This window comes from Sporisorium graminicola, chromosome SGRAM_1 (genome assembly GCF_005498985.1).
Source record: "Sporisorium graminicola strain CBS 10092 chromosome SGRAM_1, whole genome shotgun sequence".
Lineage (NCBI taxonomy): Eukaryota > Fungi > Basidiomycota > Ustilaginomycetes > Ustilaginales > Ustilaginaceae > Sporisorium > Sporisorium graminicola.
The window spans coordinates 1,956,716-1,970,044 of record NC_043719.1 but is presented as its reverse complement, the minus strand read 5'-3'; the positions used below and the strand labels follow the sequence as shown (position 1 = coordinate 1,970,044).

Sequence of the window (13,329 nt, the reverse complement as noted above, 5' to 3'; positions counted from 1 at the left end):
CCTTTCGGAGCCAACACTTTGTGCCTTCGCACTCTCACGTCGACTACGCCATCCTTCGTCGTATCACCGTCACCTATGCCCATCACTGCTGCGCAGCACAGAACAACACCAACACTTTGCTAGCCAATTGACATTTGCCCGCCCGGCGTAACTGGTGTCCCGACTCCATCGCCGTTCCAGCCCTTGCTACATCACAGCCTAAGCCAACAGCAACAGCATCACTCACCATGTTCGCCGAGGAAATCGCTTCCTTACGCCGCCAGGGCGTGCGCTCGATCCTGTTCCAAGTGCTCAACTTTGTCTCTGTAGTCTCCACCGCGCTCGCCATGTGGAAAGGCCTCTCTGTGCTTACCGATACCGAGTCGCCCGTCGTGGTGGTGCTGTCAGGATCGATGGAGCCCGCATTCTACCGAGGCGATCTCTTGTTCCTCTCCATGCCCAGTGGGCCGTTGAAAGTCGGCGATATCCCAGTGTACAAGGTCCCAGGTGCGGATATCCCCATCGTGCATAGGATCATCGAAACGCACGATGCCGCGGACGGCGAACAGTTGATCTTGACCAAGGGGGACAACAACGAGAGCGACGACATTGCGCTCTACAATGGTGCCAGGTGGATGCGTCGCTCCAACATCGTGGGCAAAGTTCGAGGGTAAGTGGCCTTCTCACCCATACCGAGTCTCATGAGCTATTTCGCTAACATCGACAGTTCTGGATCATATATCCGTCATGGATGTACAGATACATGCCATACGTAGGCTATGTCACCATCGCCCTCAACGACTATCCCAAGCTCAAATACCTCCTCTTGGCCGTCATGGCCTTGTCACTCCTCTTCCAGAGAGAGTAAATCGCCGTTCATCGTGCTGCATAAGTTTGTGTGCAATACAAAAGAGTAGAGCTCAATCCGTATCCCTTGCCCGTGCCAAACAACTGTCGCCTGATCGTGACGTCGTTGTCCTTTACCAAGCCCCTACAGATTCTTGCTCTTGCCACACCACCCATCCCCCACACCACACGCGCACACAGGTTCCAGCACCGATAAAAGAATGTATACGCAATGGACTAAACGAAAGGAAAGGAGGGGGTTCGGTATCCAGACCGACATCCAAAAAAAGTTCCGTTACAAGAAAGAGAAAGACAAAATCGAACACTCTAAAGAAGCACCCTAAAGAAGCACCGAGTTGCTCATCATCTCTGGGCGACCAATGATAGAGCTGGCCACGCTGCCACGACGGCGCGAGCGGCTGTTTTGGGACTGAGAGCCAAACGCGTGGATGCTCGTATGCTGGCGAGGCACACGGTAGTCTTCCTGGTACGTCGAGAGCATTCCCGCCGACTCGGCACTCTGATCGCTGTGCGAGCCGTGCGATCCCGAATGATCCGACGTCGACTGGAACGAGCGACGCGATGATTCGTAGTCAAACTGGATACGCTGCGCTTCCGTCATCTGGCTCAAGTCCGAGTAGTTGGAGCGCTCCGTCATCCGGCTCGATCGGTTCATGTTGACGTAGCCACCAGCCACACCCGCACTGCCCGCAGCAGCAGCATCCTGGAACGGATCCGAAGGCACATAGCCTCCATATCCATCGGCGTGAGGATACATCGCTGGCTGCTGCTGACTTGGATGTCCCATGGATAATCCACCATCGTGAGGCGACCACACTTGCTGCATCTCGCCTGCCGTATTGAGGGCTCGGTGCTGGTCAAGTGCATCCGGAGCCCACGTCTCGCGCAAGCCACCGTGGAACGAGCGAATGGTGTGTGCGCGCGAAACACCGTTATCGCCTTTCCCATCGGTGTCAACCTCGCCCTGGCGCTGCTTTCGCCAAAACAGACCGCCGGCCACAAGAGCAAAGCAGCCCGCCAGACCACAGCCCACGCCAATCAAGCTGTTGCGCAGCGTCGAGTCGTCCTTCGCACCTCCACTGCCCGACGTGGCGCTCTGCTTAGATCCAGACGCCACCTTGCCGGCAACACTCAGGATGTTGAACGTCGGATCTACCTGGCTCGCCAGCTGCTGCGGGGCTCCCGCAGCGGCCGACGTGTAGAAGGGCGAAGATGTGTTTGCGACCATGGCTTGGATCGCCTCGACGCTCGAAGTGGGCACGTACGCCATGTACAACGTCCTGGCCGTACTCAGCGTGCTGGTGTTTGCAGTGTCACGTGCTTCCGGCGAGTAACTCGACAGCTTGACCGTCGACACCTTGGACGATTCCAGGCCCGCCGACTGACCCACCAAATCTGGCATGAACGCAAAGATCTGAGCCGTCAGATCAGCCTGCGAGATGACCCAAGTCCACTTCATATCCTGCTTGAACAAGAGCCCAATCGGGGTCGTATCCGCAGGCTGCTCAAACGAGTCGGCCGAGGGCACAATAGTGGTGGGCAGGTCCTGAGCAGCTGGGCCGCTGCTCACGCCGGCTGACGTTGAGGTGCTCGATCCGGTACTGCCATCGCCACCGTCGCTCGTGCTCTGCGAGTCGGTCTGAGCAGCTTGATTTGCAGACCAAGTGCTGCTGGGCGCCATGTTGAGCGATCGTGTGTTGGCGTACCAGTATGGGTTGGTGGTGACAACCGACGACGAAGTGGAAGAGCCGGAGTCCGAGCTGTCCGAAAGAGAACCCGAAGATGATGAAGACGAAGGTGAAAAAGGCGACGAAGATGACGACGCTGAAGCTGGGCCAGTGGCAGTGTTTGACGAGGACTGCTGAACGCTGCTCGAACCAGAACTCGATCCGCTGTCCGTGTCGATTCCAGTGCTGGCGGTAGCAGTTGGAATGAGGCCGGAGGTGATCGCAGTCGGAGTGGGGCCTGCCGTAACCGTATTGGCCAGCCCGGACGTCGCACTGGATGAGGCGGTGCCGTCATCGATCGTGGAGGCAACATCGGTGGTCTTGGACGACAGCGAAGTAGCGGAGCCATTGTCGCTGCCACTGTTGCTGGCCGCAGTGTTGGCGGGCGTCAATGCCTTAGAGCTCGAGCTTGGACTGTCATCGATGCTTGAATTGATGCCAGAGTTAGAGCCCAACGACGGAGAGCTGGTCGGAGACGGGCTCGCTGTCGAGAACGAGGAGGCAAGTCCTTGGCTCTGGAAGAAGAGGCTCGTAAATGTGGCCATCGAGGATGTTGAGGATCGAGTGGCATGCGGTGTAAAACTATAGAAGTCGGGCTGTGAAGTCTGACTGTGCTTGCTCGTTGACGGCGAGTCGTCGGTGTTGCTGTTCTGGTCATCGATCGAACTGAAAGGACCATTCAAGAGCGACGACAAGCCAGTGGCAGTTGGCTTGCTCGATGAAAACGTTGCCGAAGGGAAGATGCCGTCGGTGTTTACCGTCTGATGCGAGGCGAACGACGACGAGGTGCTGGCTGGGCTCAGAAGACTGCTGAGCAGGCCGTCAACACCGTTGCTGTTGCCGCTGAGGCTGGAGGGGTGGGCGCTGCTGTAGCTGGTGTGAGTGTAGGTGGATTGAGGATGGCTGTCAGGAAGAGCTGTGGACACCAAATCCAAAGACGATGCAGTAGGTAAAGACTCCGACGACGATGACCTGTGCGAATGAGAGCTCGAGCTTGATTCGATGGACGATGTGGAAGACGAAGAAGCGGAGGAGGTGGTGCGGGTTGCCGAGGCCTTGCGTGTTCTGGTGTGAGTGTGGGAAGAGGTGGTGTCGGTGGAGTTGGACGTGGGCGTGAAGATGCCACTGTCCTCGATCTCTTGTTCGGCGAGGAGCTCGTCGATCTCGGATGGCGTCAGGCCATACATGCCGTCGTCGTGGTGGCGGTGTCGCGCGCGCCTGTTGATGGATGGGCCCTTGGCATCAGAGCCCGAAACGGATGGGAAGCGTTTGGATAAACGACCAGCTCGAGCTGCATGACGTCGGACGGCATGGTCAGCGGGAGCGCCATGCAAGCCATCAGCGAGCACGGGCGTGGACTGAAGACCGAAGAGCACGACCAGATTCAAGCTGACAAGCATCAGCTTGAAGGTAGGTTGAAACGAGACCATGATGCTGGAAAGAGGAGGCCAGCTGCTGAAAGTTGGCAACAGATTTGCAATCAAGATGAACGAACGCAAAGTCGGACGAGATGGCAAAACGTGGTATCAGATCATCAGAAGAAGCAAAAGAGTGTGAGCGGTACCGAGCAGTGAAAGAGGAGAGGTGGTGCAGCGGCGGGGGTGACGATCGAAGCAGACGTGTTGGTGGTGAGGAAGGAATTGAAAAGGAGACGTTAGAAAGAAAGGAAGAGGATGTCTGTGGAGTGGAAAAAAGGATTGGGTGGGAAGCTGATCTTTGATCAGGGACGATGGTGGTGGTCCATGGCGATGATGATGGATTCGAGATCGGATGCGAAGGCGGAGGCTGCGGCTAGCTCATTGCGCGCTTTGATGTCTGAACGTGAGATGAGGAGGAGAGGCAAGGGGCGAGCGAGCGAAGACTTACCAGTCGGGAAAGGGGACTTGGTCCGCTGAACAACAAATGAAGTGGGACCCAAGCGAAAGCAAAAACAAAAGTGTGCAGCCGAGGGAAGGTAGAACGAGCAGGGAGATGCGCTCGAGAACCAAAGCAGCACGAAGACGGTCTGAGCGTGCGTTAGACAGCTGGACGCGTTAAACGTCGGAGTTGGTGTTGTCAAAGGACGAGGAGAGCAGGCCGAGGCGGCCTAAGCTTGGAGAGAAGTAGAGCTGGTATCAAGGCCCGCGTGGTCGGTCGAGGAACAATGAGATGAAGAAAGGAGCTTGGAGTGTCGGTAGAAAGCGAACGCGATGTGCAGAAGAGGAGCACGGTGCACCCAGCGTCGGTGGAGACGGGGTCGGGCTAGATGAAAGACGAATGAAAGCAAGCCACAGAGCCAGTCTGTGAAATTGGGGTGGAAAGACGAGACGATAGCAACGGTTGCGTTCGGAGCGTGGCGGTGGTCGAAATGAGTGTGGCTGGAGGGATGGATGGGTGAGCGACGGAGAAATGATGCTAGATGGCGATGCAGAAAGAGGATGATGCGGAAGCGTGGGTGAAGGTTGTGGACGGGGGCTAGCGCAAAGAAGTGAGAGAAACTCGACGGACCAGCGGCGAGCGAAGATCACACGACGACGCACACAAGGAGTGAGCGAACAGGGCCAGAGAGAATAGATGTGTGTGTGGGGAGGAAAGGGGAAGAAACGAGTGGGATGCTGTAAGTCTAGGAGGGACGGAGGGAGTGATGGACAGGATTCAAGATGGATCAACAATGGTAGCGACGATGAGGCAAAACGACCATAGTTAGCTGCTGCCTACTGCCGTAAACAAAATTGCTACTGAGTCCTACACAAACGTATGCCCTGACGAAGCAACGGGAACGAGGGAGGGAGGGGATGCGATCTACGGAAGGAACAGTGGTAGAGGAGGAGCACGAGGACGACAGGCGGCGGTCGGTCGGGCCAAGAACACGCGTGTGACCGAAAGGCGTTGACACCGACGCAGCGACGCACCAGCCCAGAGGCAAGTCTGCTTACCTTTCAAACTCAGTTTTGAGGCAATGAAAACGTCAAAGACAGCAGCCAGCGGCAGCTGCAACTTAGACGCCCGAGTCAGGTCAAACCGACAAAAGGCACACCATCCCCGAGCCCAAATTTTTAAAAACATCAAATATTAATATTGTCGAAAAGAAAGTTCCAGCAGAGCACAGCTCGCACCACTGTCACACGCTGCACACGCTACACAGCCGAATAAAGCTAGAAAAAGGGACATTGTGAATGGAAGCAAGCGCTTCGGACTGAAATGCGACAACCACGCTGCTCTTACCGTATGTCATGCGTTGCTGCTTTTCACGCCTCGGCGTGCATCGGTTCGTCTTGAAACAGTTTCCAGAGGCTTGTCGCTTCCTGCTCCCGAGGAAGCCATGCCATTCTTTCCAACGTGCTGATTCCAACTGCAGCCCACCCGAAAGCGAGCTCGCTTCGTCAGCAGCAGTGGGGAAAGCAAAGCGAACCAAGACTAAGCACGCAAGTAAACGCAGACGCAAACGCAAACGCACACACACACACACACACAAGCGAGGGCGGAAAAGCAAGGCAGAAGGGGCCAATGAACGGCAACGTCTGCTTCGATTGGCTTGATCGATGCTGTCCAGCTGGCAGTCGCTTTTGCCGTTATTGGCTCAGGTACAACCACAAGCGAGAACAACACTGACACCAAATACAAAAATAAAGGGGGCAGCGTCGATCTTTTCGTAGCGCGTTCAATTCCAGCAATTCAAAAATGATGCAAGCAGTTTCAATTCGCCGCAATTCATGCTCTTCGGCCAGAAGGGGGAAAAAAGGGGGACAAGAAGCAATTTGAGCGCCTCTGGATCTGCAGCCACTGTCCTTGACTGAACGGGTCCCCTCGATTCGATTCCTGAACAACTCGGCCATGCCGTGCCGATCCCCTTTTCCGCGGCGGCGACCATGTCGCTCCAATTTCCTGTGTTTGGTGCTTCGTCCTACAGGGTTATTTGAGCGTGAGCGAGCGTGGAAAAACGAAAGCATTGAGCACCCCTGTTCTGCTTGTGCGTCCAATATGCGCACAATCCTGTCCCAGAGGATGCTACTTGCTCGTCCATCGTACGCTATGCTGTTTTCGGATCTCAGCCGCCCAATCCCTCGCTGCGCTGGGCGACAGTGGGCGAAAGTGTTGCTCTAGGCTGCATCGGACCGGCTGGGCTGAAAATTGGAACATTCTTGCTCGCATCAATATCGCAAACTCCGCCCGCTGGTGAGCAGCTAGAAGCTTCTCAACCGGCCCAGCACGTTTCGTTTCATCTGACCGCGACGACAAGCTGTTTGCCGCTCTGCAGGCGGGCCAAAGCTCGCTTCTGGGCAAAAGTTCCATCCTTAACAACGTGCGGAACATGCAGCCTTTGGTCCAACAACTTCAACAACAAAGGTTTCGACGGGCTCATACCGGCCGACACGTCCCCATCGGAGTAGCGGGAAGGTCGGAGTGATTACACGGTGGACGGCCATCGTCGGAGAGATGCCGATGGATGATTGCCGATAAAGTTGAAGATGATTTTCGACATGTTACGCCGAAGCTTCGACGCTGAACCTCGGAAATCGGACTTCTCGTGCACAGAAAGGGCCAAAGGAATGCAGACGGACCCTCCCCAACTCCTTCTCCTCGTGTGTCCAGGCCCCATCTTCCTCTCTGCTTTGGCAACTTGTGCCACTCACACACGACCAACAAGCTCGCTGTGAGGCTTGTGTTCGCGGCTGCCGCGTTGTCACGACCATGTCGATCGAGACGCCTGCCAAGCGCCAACGCACCGGCGCTGCATCCTCCAGTCTACCCAGAAAGCCGTCACGCACCCAACTATCTCGAGAACAGCGAGAGTCAATCCGCCATGCAAAGTACCTCGAGAATGGAATCAGCGTCCTTGAACAGCTGGGGAGCATGCGGAAGGGAAACGCCGAGCAATATCAGATCGCCTGGTCGCCGCACAACGTTCTTGCGACTGCTTCCAACACAAGGCGAGCCTCTTCGGAATCTGCTGGTGGTCACGTAGTCGTCCAATACCCTCTAGCATCTACCTCCAAGCTGTCGTTGAAACCAAGCTGTCTGTACCCTGATCAGCCAAGCTTCATTCCCAGCCCAGCTGGATCCTCGCAACTACGAAATGGTTCAGCAGCTGCGACGACCGCCATCACCCAAACTCAGCCTATACGCTATGACGACCCCAGACACATTTCTTTCAGTCCTTGCGGCTACTACCTTTGCGCTCTATTCCCAGCGATACCAGTGGAAACACTTCAGCAAGACCCATCCATTGCCTCATCTGAAGGCGCAGCGCTCCTTCCCAACGGCCTTGCTCCGGGGACGGGTCCTATCAGTGCACCCGCGATGAACGCCAATGTCAATATCGCCTCTTCGCACCCAGCAACAACCTTATCGCAGAATGGAGATACTTCTTCTGCTTCTGCTGCTACTGCTGCCGCTGCCAAGACCTCGGATTTTCCATTAAGTCGACCACTTTCCCAACTTTGCTTCTGGTCGCGCGCAGAGACCGGCGCGCTCAACGACTGGAAGCTAATCCAAAGTTTTCAAGTCGATGCCACCTACACCAGAAGCCAGTCTTTGGCAACGGCAAAAGCAGACAACGTGCTCAAAGTGAATGACAAGGGGCAGCCGATCGTGGCTGATGGCAGTAGAGCGTCACCATCCAGCGGCGAACCTGTCAAGGACAACAGCACGCTGCGAGGTGGCGTGAAGCAACTTGTCTGGCTCAATCGACGTCGCAATATCGTCCTGAGCTCCCCGTCGTCCTCTTCAAGCCACTACGGTGCCAACGTTTTCAGTCGCCTCGCTGCACGTGGTCCTAGAATTCTGCCCACTGCATCCGCATCCATGGAAGACTCAGGACCGGATCAGGATGTGGCACTTGTGGTGTTTGGCAGACAAGGTCAAGTGACCTTGCTGTCTTCACGTAAAGCAGACCGCGAAGCAGCCTCCAATACACTCCCCAGCGCGATTGGCGACGCTGGAACGTCCACCAGCCCTGCTTCTGCCTATTTTACCACCATCCTGCAATCTTCACTCTACGCGCCGAGTTTGCAGCCTTCGCCCATTACGCTCGATTCCACCCACGGTCTCGGCGAGCATCCTAGTGGAAGTGGTGCTCCGTACACCTCCCACCGATTTGAAGGCGATGCTGACGGGCAAGAGCAAGACGGAGAGGATCACCTCACTCATCTTGCCGTCGGGATGCCCATAAACGACTCTACCCTCCTCATCGCATCCAAGCGTTCTTCCAGCAGCTCCTCGCTCGTCGACCTTGCCGAGATCTCGGTCGACTTGCTCGCAGACTCGGTCACCATGATCACTCGTCCTTTGCAGTCCATGTCTCTCTCCTCTGCGGATCGTGCTAGCCCGAGCGACTCTGCCGAGAACGGAGCTGCAGAGAGCGACCATGCTGCGACACGTATTGACTTGGACAAAGTTTCGATTCTAACGTGGGCAGAGGTGGATAATGCAGGCTCCTCTGAAGACAGCAATGCTCGAAAATGGGGCTCTCTCCGGCTGGTCGCATGTTCTTCGCATCTCGAACTGCCTAGGAGCGTCGCTACTTCTGCGGATCCCAGTAGCAGCGCGACGCCGGTCCTACGCAGCAACATTGCAGTCTGGGATCTATACAAGAGCGAGAACGAGCTCAGCGACGCTTTCGCCTCGCTCGAATGCAGAAAGACGGGGCATGCGCCAAAGTGGCTCGACTGGCAACTGCGCTTTGCTCAGTCCAAGACGTTGGCCAACCAGCTCGTCACCTCTTTCGTCGCCGACCCTAGCAAGCTTGCAATGGCTGACCTCGCTGTTCTCACCAGCCTCACACCGACACGTGGGGAGCCAGGCCTGCTTTCCGAGCAAATCGGCTTTTTCGACCTGAAGAACGTCGACTTTGTGCAAGGAGAGCGGTCGCCGGTACCTGGACAAGCGCTCTCGCGCTCCTCAAGTCCCGTGATCTCGAGCAATGGCGCCCTTATCGCGACGTTGTCGAACATCCATAACGACTCGTCGGACAGAGGTGTTGTCATGTGGAAGCTGCCGTCCTACCCTCACAAATTGAGTGCGTCACAAGCCAATGGTACTGCAGAGCAGAATGAGCTCGAGCAGGACGAAAGCCACCTTCGCATGTCGCAGTTGTACGCCTTGTCGTGTTTGCGCAAATCCGACCCGAGCGATATCAGCCGAGCATTTGCTTCCTCTGCTTCGCAGAAAACAGGAGGCCGGCTCTTGGTCGAAATCGGAGACCTACTCAAGATCACCGAGTCCAAGAGGCAAGACGTGCTGGTCAAGATTGAAGGCGCCACACAAAAGGGACCCAGCCACGACTCGAACTCGATCCCGTTCCACCAGGCGCTACGTCTGCTCAAGATCCGCATGGCCATGAACAATGGTAAGGCTGCCGTGGACTGCACAGCACGCCTGGAGCGGCTGGCACTCGAATTAGGGCTGTGCTACCAAGTCCTGCGTCTGGCGCGTGTCAAGACCGAAGCCACAGTGAACACCGCTCCGTCAGGTGCAGAAAGCGGCAAGAAAAAGTCGGGTTCTGTCGCCAAACCTACGGCAGGCGAAACGCGCGAGCGCGTCTACTATCGTCTCGAGAGCGTCTGGCCGCTTCTGGCTCAATTGCAGTGGTTCCTGATGCTCTTGGACGGTATCAGTAGGCTTGCGTTGGCGACATCGACGTTGGACGATGCCTCGCAAGCAGGAGCAGATGCTGGTGTTGCACAAGCAGCTGGTACGGCGTCCAAGTCGTCCGAAGACGTTGTCTTTGAAACTGACTTCGTGCGGATGCTCAACAAGCCAACGCCTCGTCGTCTTGTGCTGCAGATTGTCGCCCACTTTTGCGACTTTCAGGAATGGATCTGGAGCACCATCAAGAAGGAGAATCTTCCTCCTCCAACCGGTCTTGTTGCGGCAGACGAGGCGACAGCGTTCTTTACTTCGAACAATGGTTCGGGCGACACAAACACCGGGGGAAGAATGCTAGCTGTCAGCGAACAGATGGCGTTGGCTCGTGACGCACTCGATCGTGTCATTGGCGATGCATCAATGGATCTGGCCGAGTTTGCGCAGGTGCTCGTCAAGATCGAGAAAGACCTGAACGTCGCTGGAGCTGGCGGCACTGCATCGGGATTGAGTCAGAACAGAGAATCGGATCGCTTCTGGTGGGCGACTCTCGACGGTGGCAAGCTCGATCAGCTTGGCAGCGCGGCAGGCAACGGTAAGGCCGAGCAGGACGCAGGTGCTGCTGGGTTGCAGAGCAAATTACTCAGCTCGATTGTCGACGCACAGTCCGGAGCGTTGATCGACGTGCTGACGCTGTTCGTTTCGCCGTCGGATATTTCAGACGAACGGAACGTGCTGTACGAAAAGGGGACGCTGGAAGACGACCTTGCTGAGGAGCGAGGCGCAGGCAAGGACGGAGCGTTGCTGAAAGCGCTGTCGGCCATGTCGGCCAAGCGAGGCGCAGTTGACGACAAGCGCCGCGACATTGTGCGCAAGGTGTTGCTGGACAATGCCGTCACGCAGTCTAGCATCCTCAACGATGCTTCCGTGCTCCTACGAAGGCACCCGTCCACGGTCCTCCCCTATTCGGCCGCCCAGCGCATGCAGCACGCTTTCCGAGCCACCGCTGCGGGCACCGACTCCGCCACCGCAGCCGAATCCAGCATGGTCAAGGTCTCGCTCATGCGGGCCAAGCGGTGCGTGCGATGCAGCGCGCTCTCACAAGACGCCATCTCCGCAACGTACGCTCTGGCACCACCTACCCCCGTCAACCCAGCGTCCGGCTTGGTCGTTGACCCGAACCTGCCCCCGCAGATCCAGCAGATGCAGATGCAGTACCAGATGATGCAGATGCAGCTCCAGATGCAACAGCAGCAACCGCAGCCCAAGCTGGTCAGTGTAGAGCTTGGGCAGCAGCAGTCTGGGGCGGCGATGGGGTTCAGATTCAGCTGTCTGTGCGGTGGCGCTTGGTGGGTTCTGTAGACGCTTCCTGGTTGTAATGATCTTACAGTGAAAAGATGTAGTGAATCCTTGGTTGCGGGCTGGGTCTCCATTCGTGGGGCCCTCGCAGATGCATAGCTTGATTCGCGCGATCTGTTGTCTTTGAAAGAAGTGATTTGATGCTACCTCTACGTACACACATGATCTGTTCCTACGCGGTCGCTTGGACCGCACCGCGATCAAAACGGCAGAGCGCCGGACGGATTGCCCGGGTCGAACCCGCCAAAGCAAGGCGGGAAACTCTGCACGTCCCTGCCGTTGATCCACCTCAACCTGGGCGCCTGCTCGACAAAGTCCCAAAAGCTCGGCGCCGTATTCTGCTGCGGCATCGGGTCCACCTCGAGCCACTCCAACAGCGGCAGCTGTCCCGTCAAGTCCGCCCAGAGCTTGTCGTAGTTTGCAAAGGCTCCGGAGATGTCGAGCACAAGACGGAGATGCGTTAGGGTGGAAGCGGCGGTGACGATGCTGAGCGAGAGTGGGGGTTCGGGGGTGATGGGAAAGAGGTCGAGGTGGGTGAGTCCGGCGAAGGCGGAGGTGGCGGCGAGGGCATGTTGGTGGAAGAGCGAGGTTTTGGATGTGCTGAGGGAGAGGTGGGTGAGTCGTGTGCGTTTGTCAGGCGACGGCCGTGGTGGCGGCGGTGTGGGTGGTTGTGGGTCGAGATACAGATGCCGAGCCTGTCTGTGTGGCTCTCCTGCCGTGGACGCTTGCAGCTCCACCGACGGGCTCACGCTCTCACCCCTATTCCGCCTCTCCTCCAACTCTGCTCCTTCCGGCAACTCTGTCACCTGCACACCCTGCATCCCATCTGCAATACTCTGCGCCTGGAACAATGCCACAACCCCACTCGGCAACAACGTGCTCTCGTAGCCCACCATCTTGAAGCTCTCCAGGCACTCCAGCCCCGCCATTCCCCTGTGTCCCTGGTAGAACGTCCTTCCGTCGAGCTCGAGACTCTTGAGCGACGGTCCCAACAGCGGCCATATGGCTGGATTGGGCACCGCTTCGGCCGACCAGTACAGATGCTCCAGCTGCTGCGTACGCGCCAAATCCAGGGATCGAAGCAGCGTGAGAAGGTAAGACTGGTCCAGATCCATGTACTTGTCCGGGATCGACACAACTATGCTTCGGATGTGCGGGCAAGGATGCCGCAGACCAACACCTTCGGTAAAAGCAAGCCTGGACGTCGGAGAGGAGCTCCGCCGTCGCTGTTGCGGAGACGTGGATCGTACAGAAAGTGTATCGTAGCTACGGAGCAGTGCGGCCAGTCGAGGCAAATGTTGAGGCGTGCGGATAACGATTGTGTGCCATATGAGGGGTACGAGGGTGTTGCGGAAACTCTTAGATGCAGAGGATAGCGAAAGCAAGGCGTGCATATCGGAGCTTGCGGGTGAGAGTGCCGTGTATGGCACGAAGGAGTGCTTGCAAGGGGAAATGGCAGGTCGTACGTCGGTCCCACTGTGCAGAGGTGCTTGCGACTTTGATGCCAAGTGTGTTGCTATTTGAAAGAGTATCTCGACAGGAAGCCTTGGGAATGGTCCTGAGTTGTTGTCATGGCTGACAAGGGATGATACTGACGAATTGGCTCGCGGTATTAATGCTTGGTCAAATGCTGTGCCTTGCAAGTGCGGGACATCGTGCGAGTCGAGACCATCTTCCCCTTGGTTGTGCACAATTGTACCGCCACGGTGAAGCTCGGATACGATCTCCAGTGCAGTAGGCGTCGGTACGGTCAATTTTGACGCTGGTGCCAGGCTCAGCGAGTCCATCAACCTGGCCGCATCCGCAACCGACGGCTGCGAGGATGGGCTCGACA

General features: G+C 56.9%; 4 protein-coding genes across 4 annotated transcripts; 2 read left to right on the top strand and 2 right to left on the bottom strand.

The window, feature by feature from the left end:
• Positions 1–227: 227 nt before the first annotated feature.
• On the top strand, positions 228–847 carry EX895_000710 (uncharacterized protein; the record flags this gene model as incomplete). The annotated part of the gene is made up of 2 exons (XM_029881311.1): positions 228–649; positions 739–847. 2 exons carry the CDS (start codon positions 228–230, stop codon positions 845–847), a joined length of 531 nt encoding a protein of 176 aa, XP_029742697.1.
• Positions 848–1,165: 318 nt separating this feature from the next.
• EX895_000709 (uncharacterized protein) lies at positions 1,166–4,003 on the bottom strand (the record flags this gene model as incomplete). The annotated part of the gene is made up of 1 exon (XM_029881310.1): positions 1,166–4,003. The coding sequence occupies one exon, from the start codon at positions 4,001–4,003 to the stop codon at positions 1,166–1,168; it is 2,838 nt and encodes a 945-aa protein (XP_029742696.1).
• A 3,241-nt stretch (positions 4,004–7,244) lies between these two features.
• EX895_000708 (uncharacterized protein) lies at positions 7,245–8,617 on the top strand (the record flags this gene model as incomplete). The annotated part of the gene is made up of 2 exons (XM_029881309.1): positions 7,245–8,412; positions 8,568–8,617. 2 exons carry the CDS (start codon positions 7,245–7,247, stop codon positions 8,615–8,617), a joined length of 1,218 nt encoding a protein of 405 aa, XP_029742695.1.
• Positions 8,618–11,695: 3,078 nt separating this feature from the next.
• On the bottom strand, positions 11,696–12,889 carry EX895_000707 (uncharacterized protein; the record flags this gene model as incomplete). The annotated part of the gene is made up of 1 exon (XM_029881308.1): positions 11,696–12,889. The coding sequence occupies one exon, from the start codon at positions 12,887–12,889 to the stop codon at positions 11,696–11,698; it is 1,194 nt and encodes a 397-aa protein (XP_029742694.1).
• Positions 12,890–13,329: the final 440 nt, after the last annotated feature.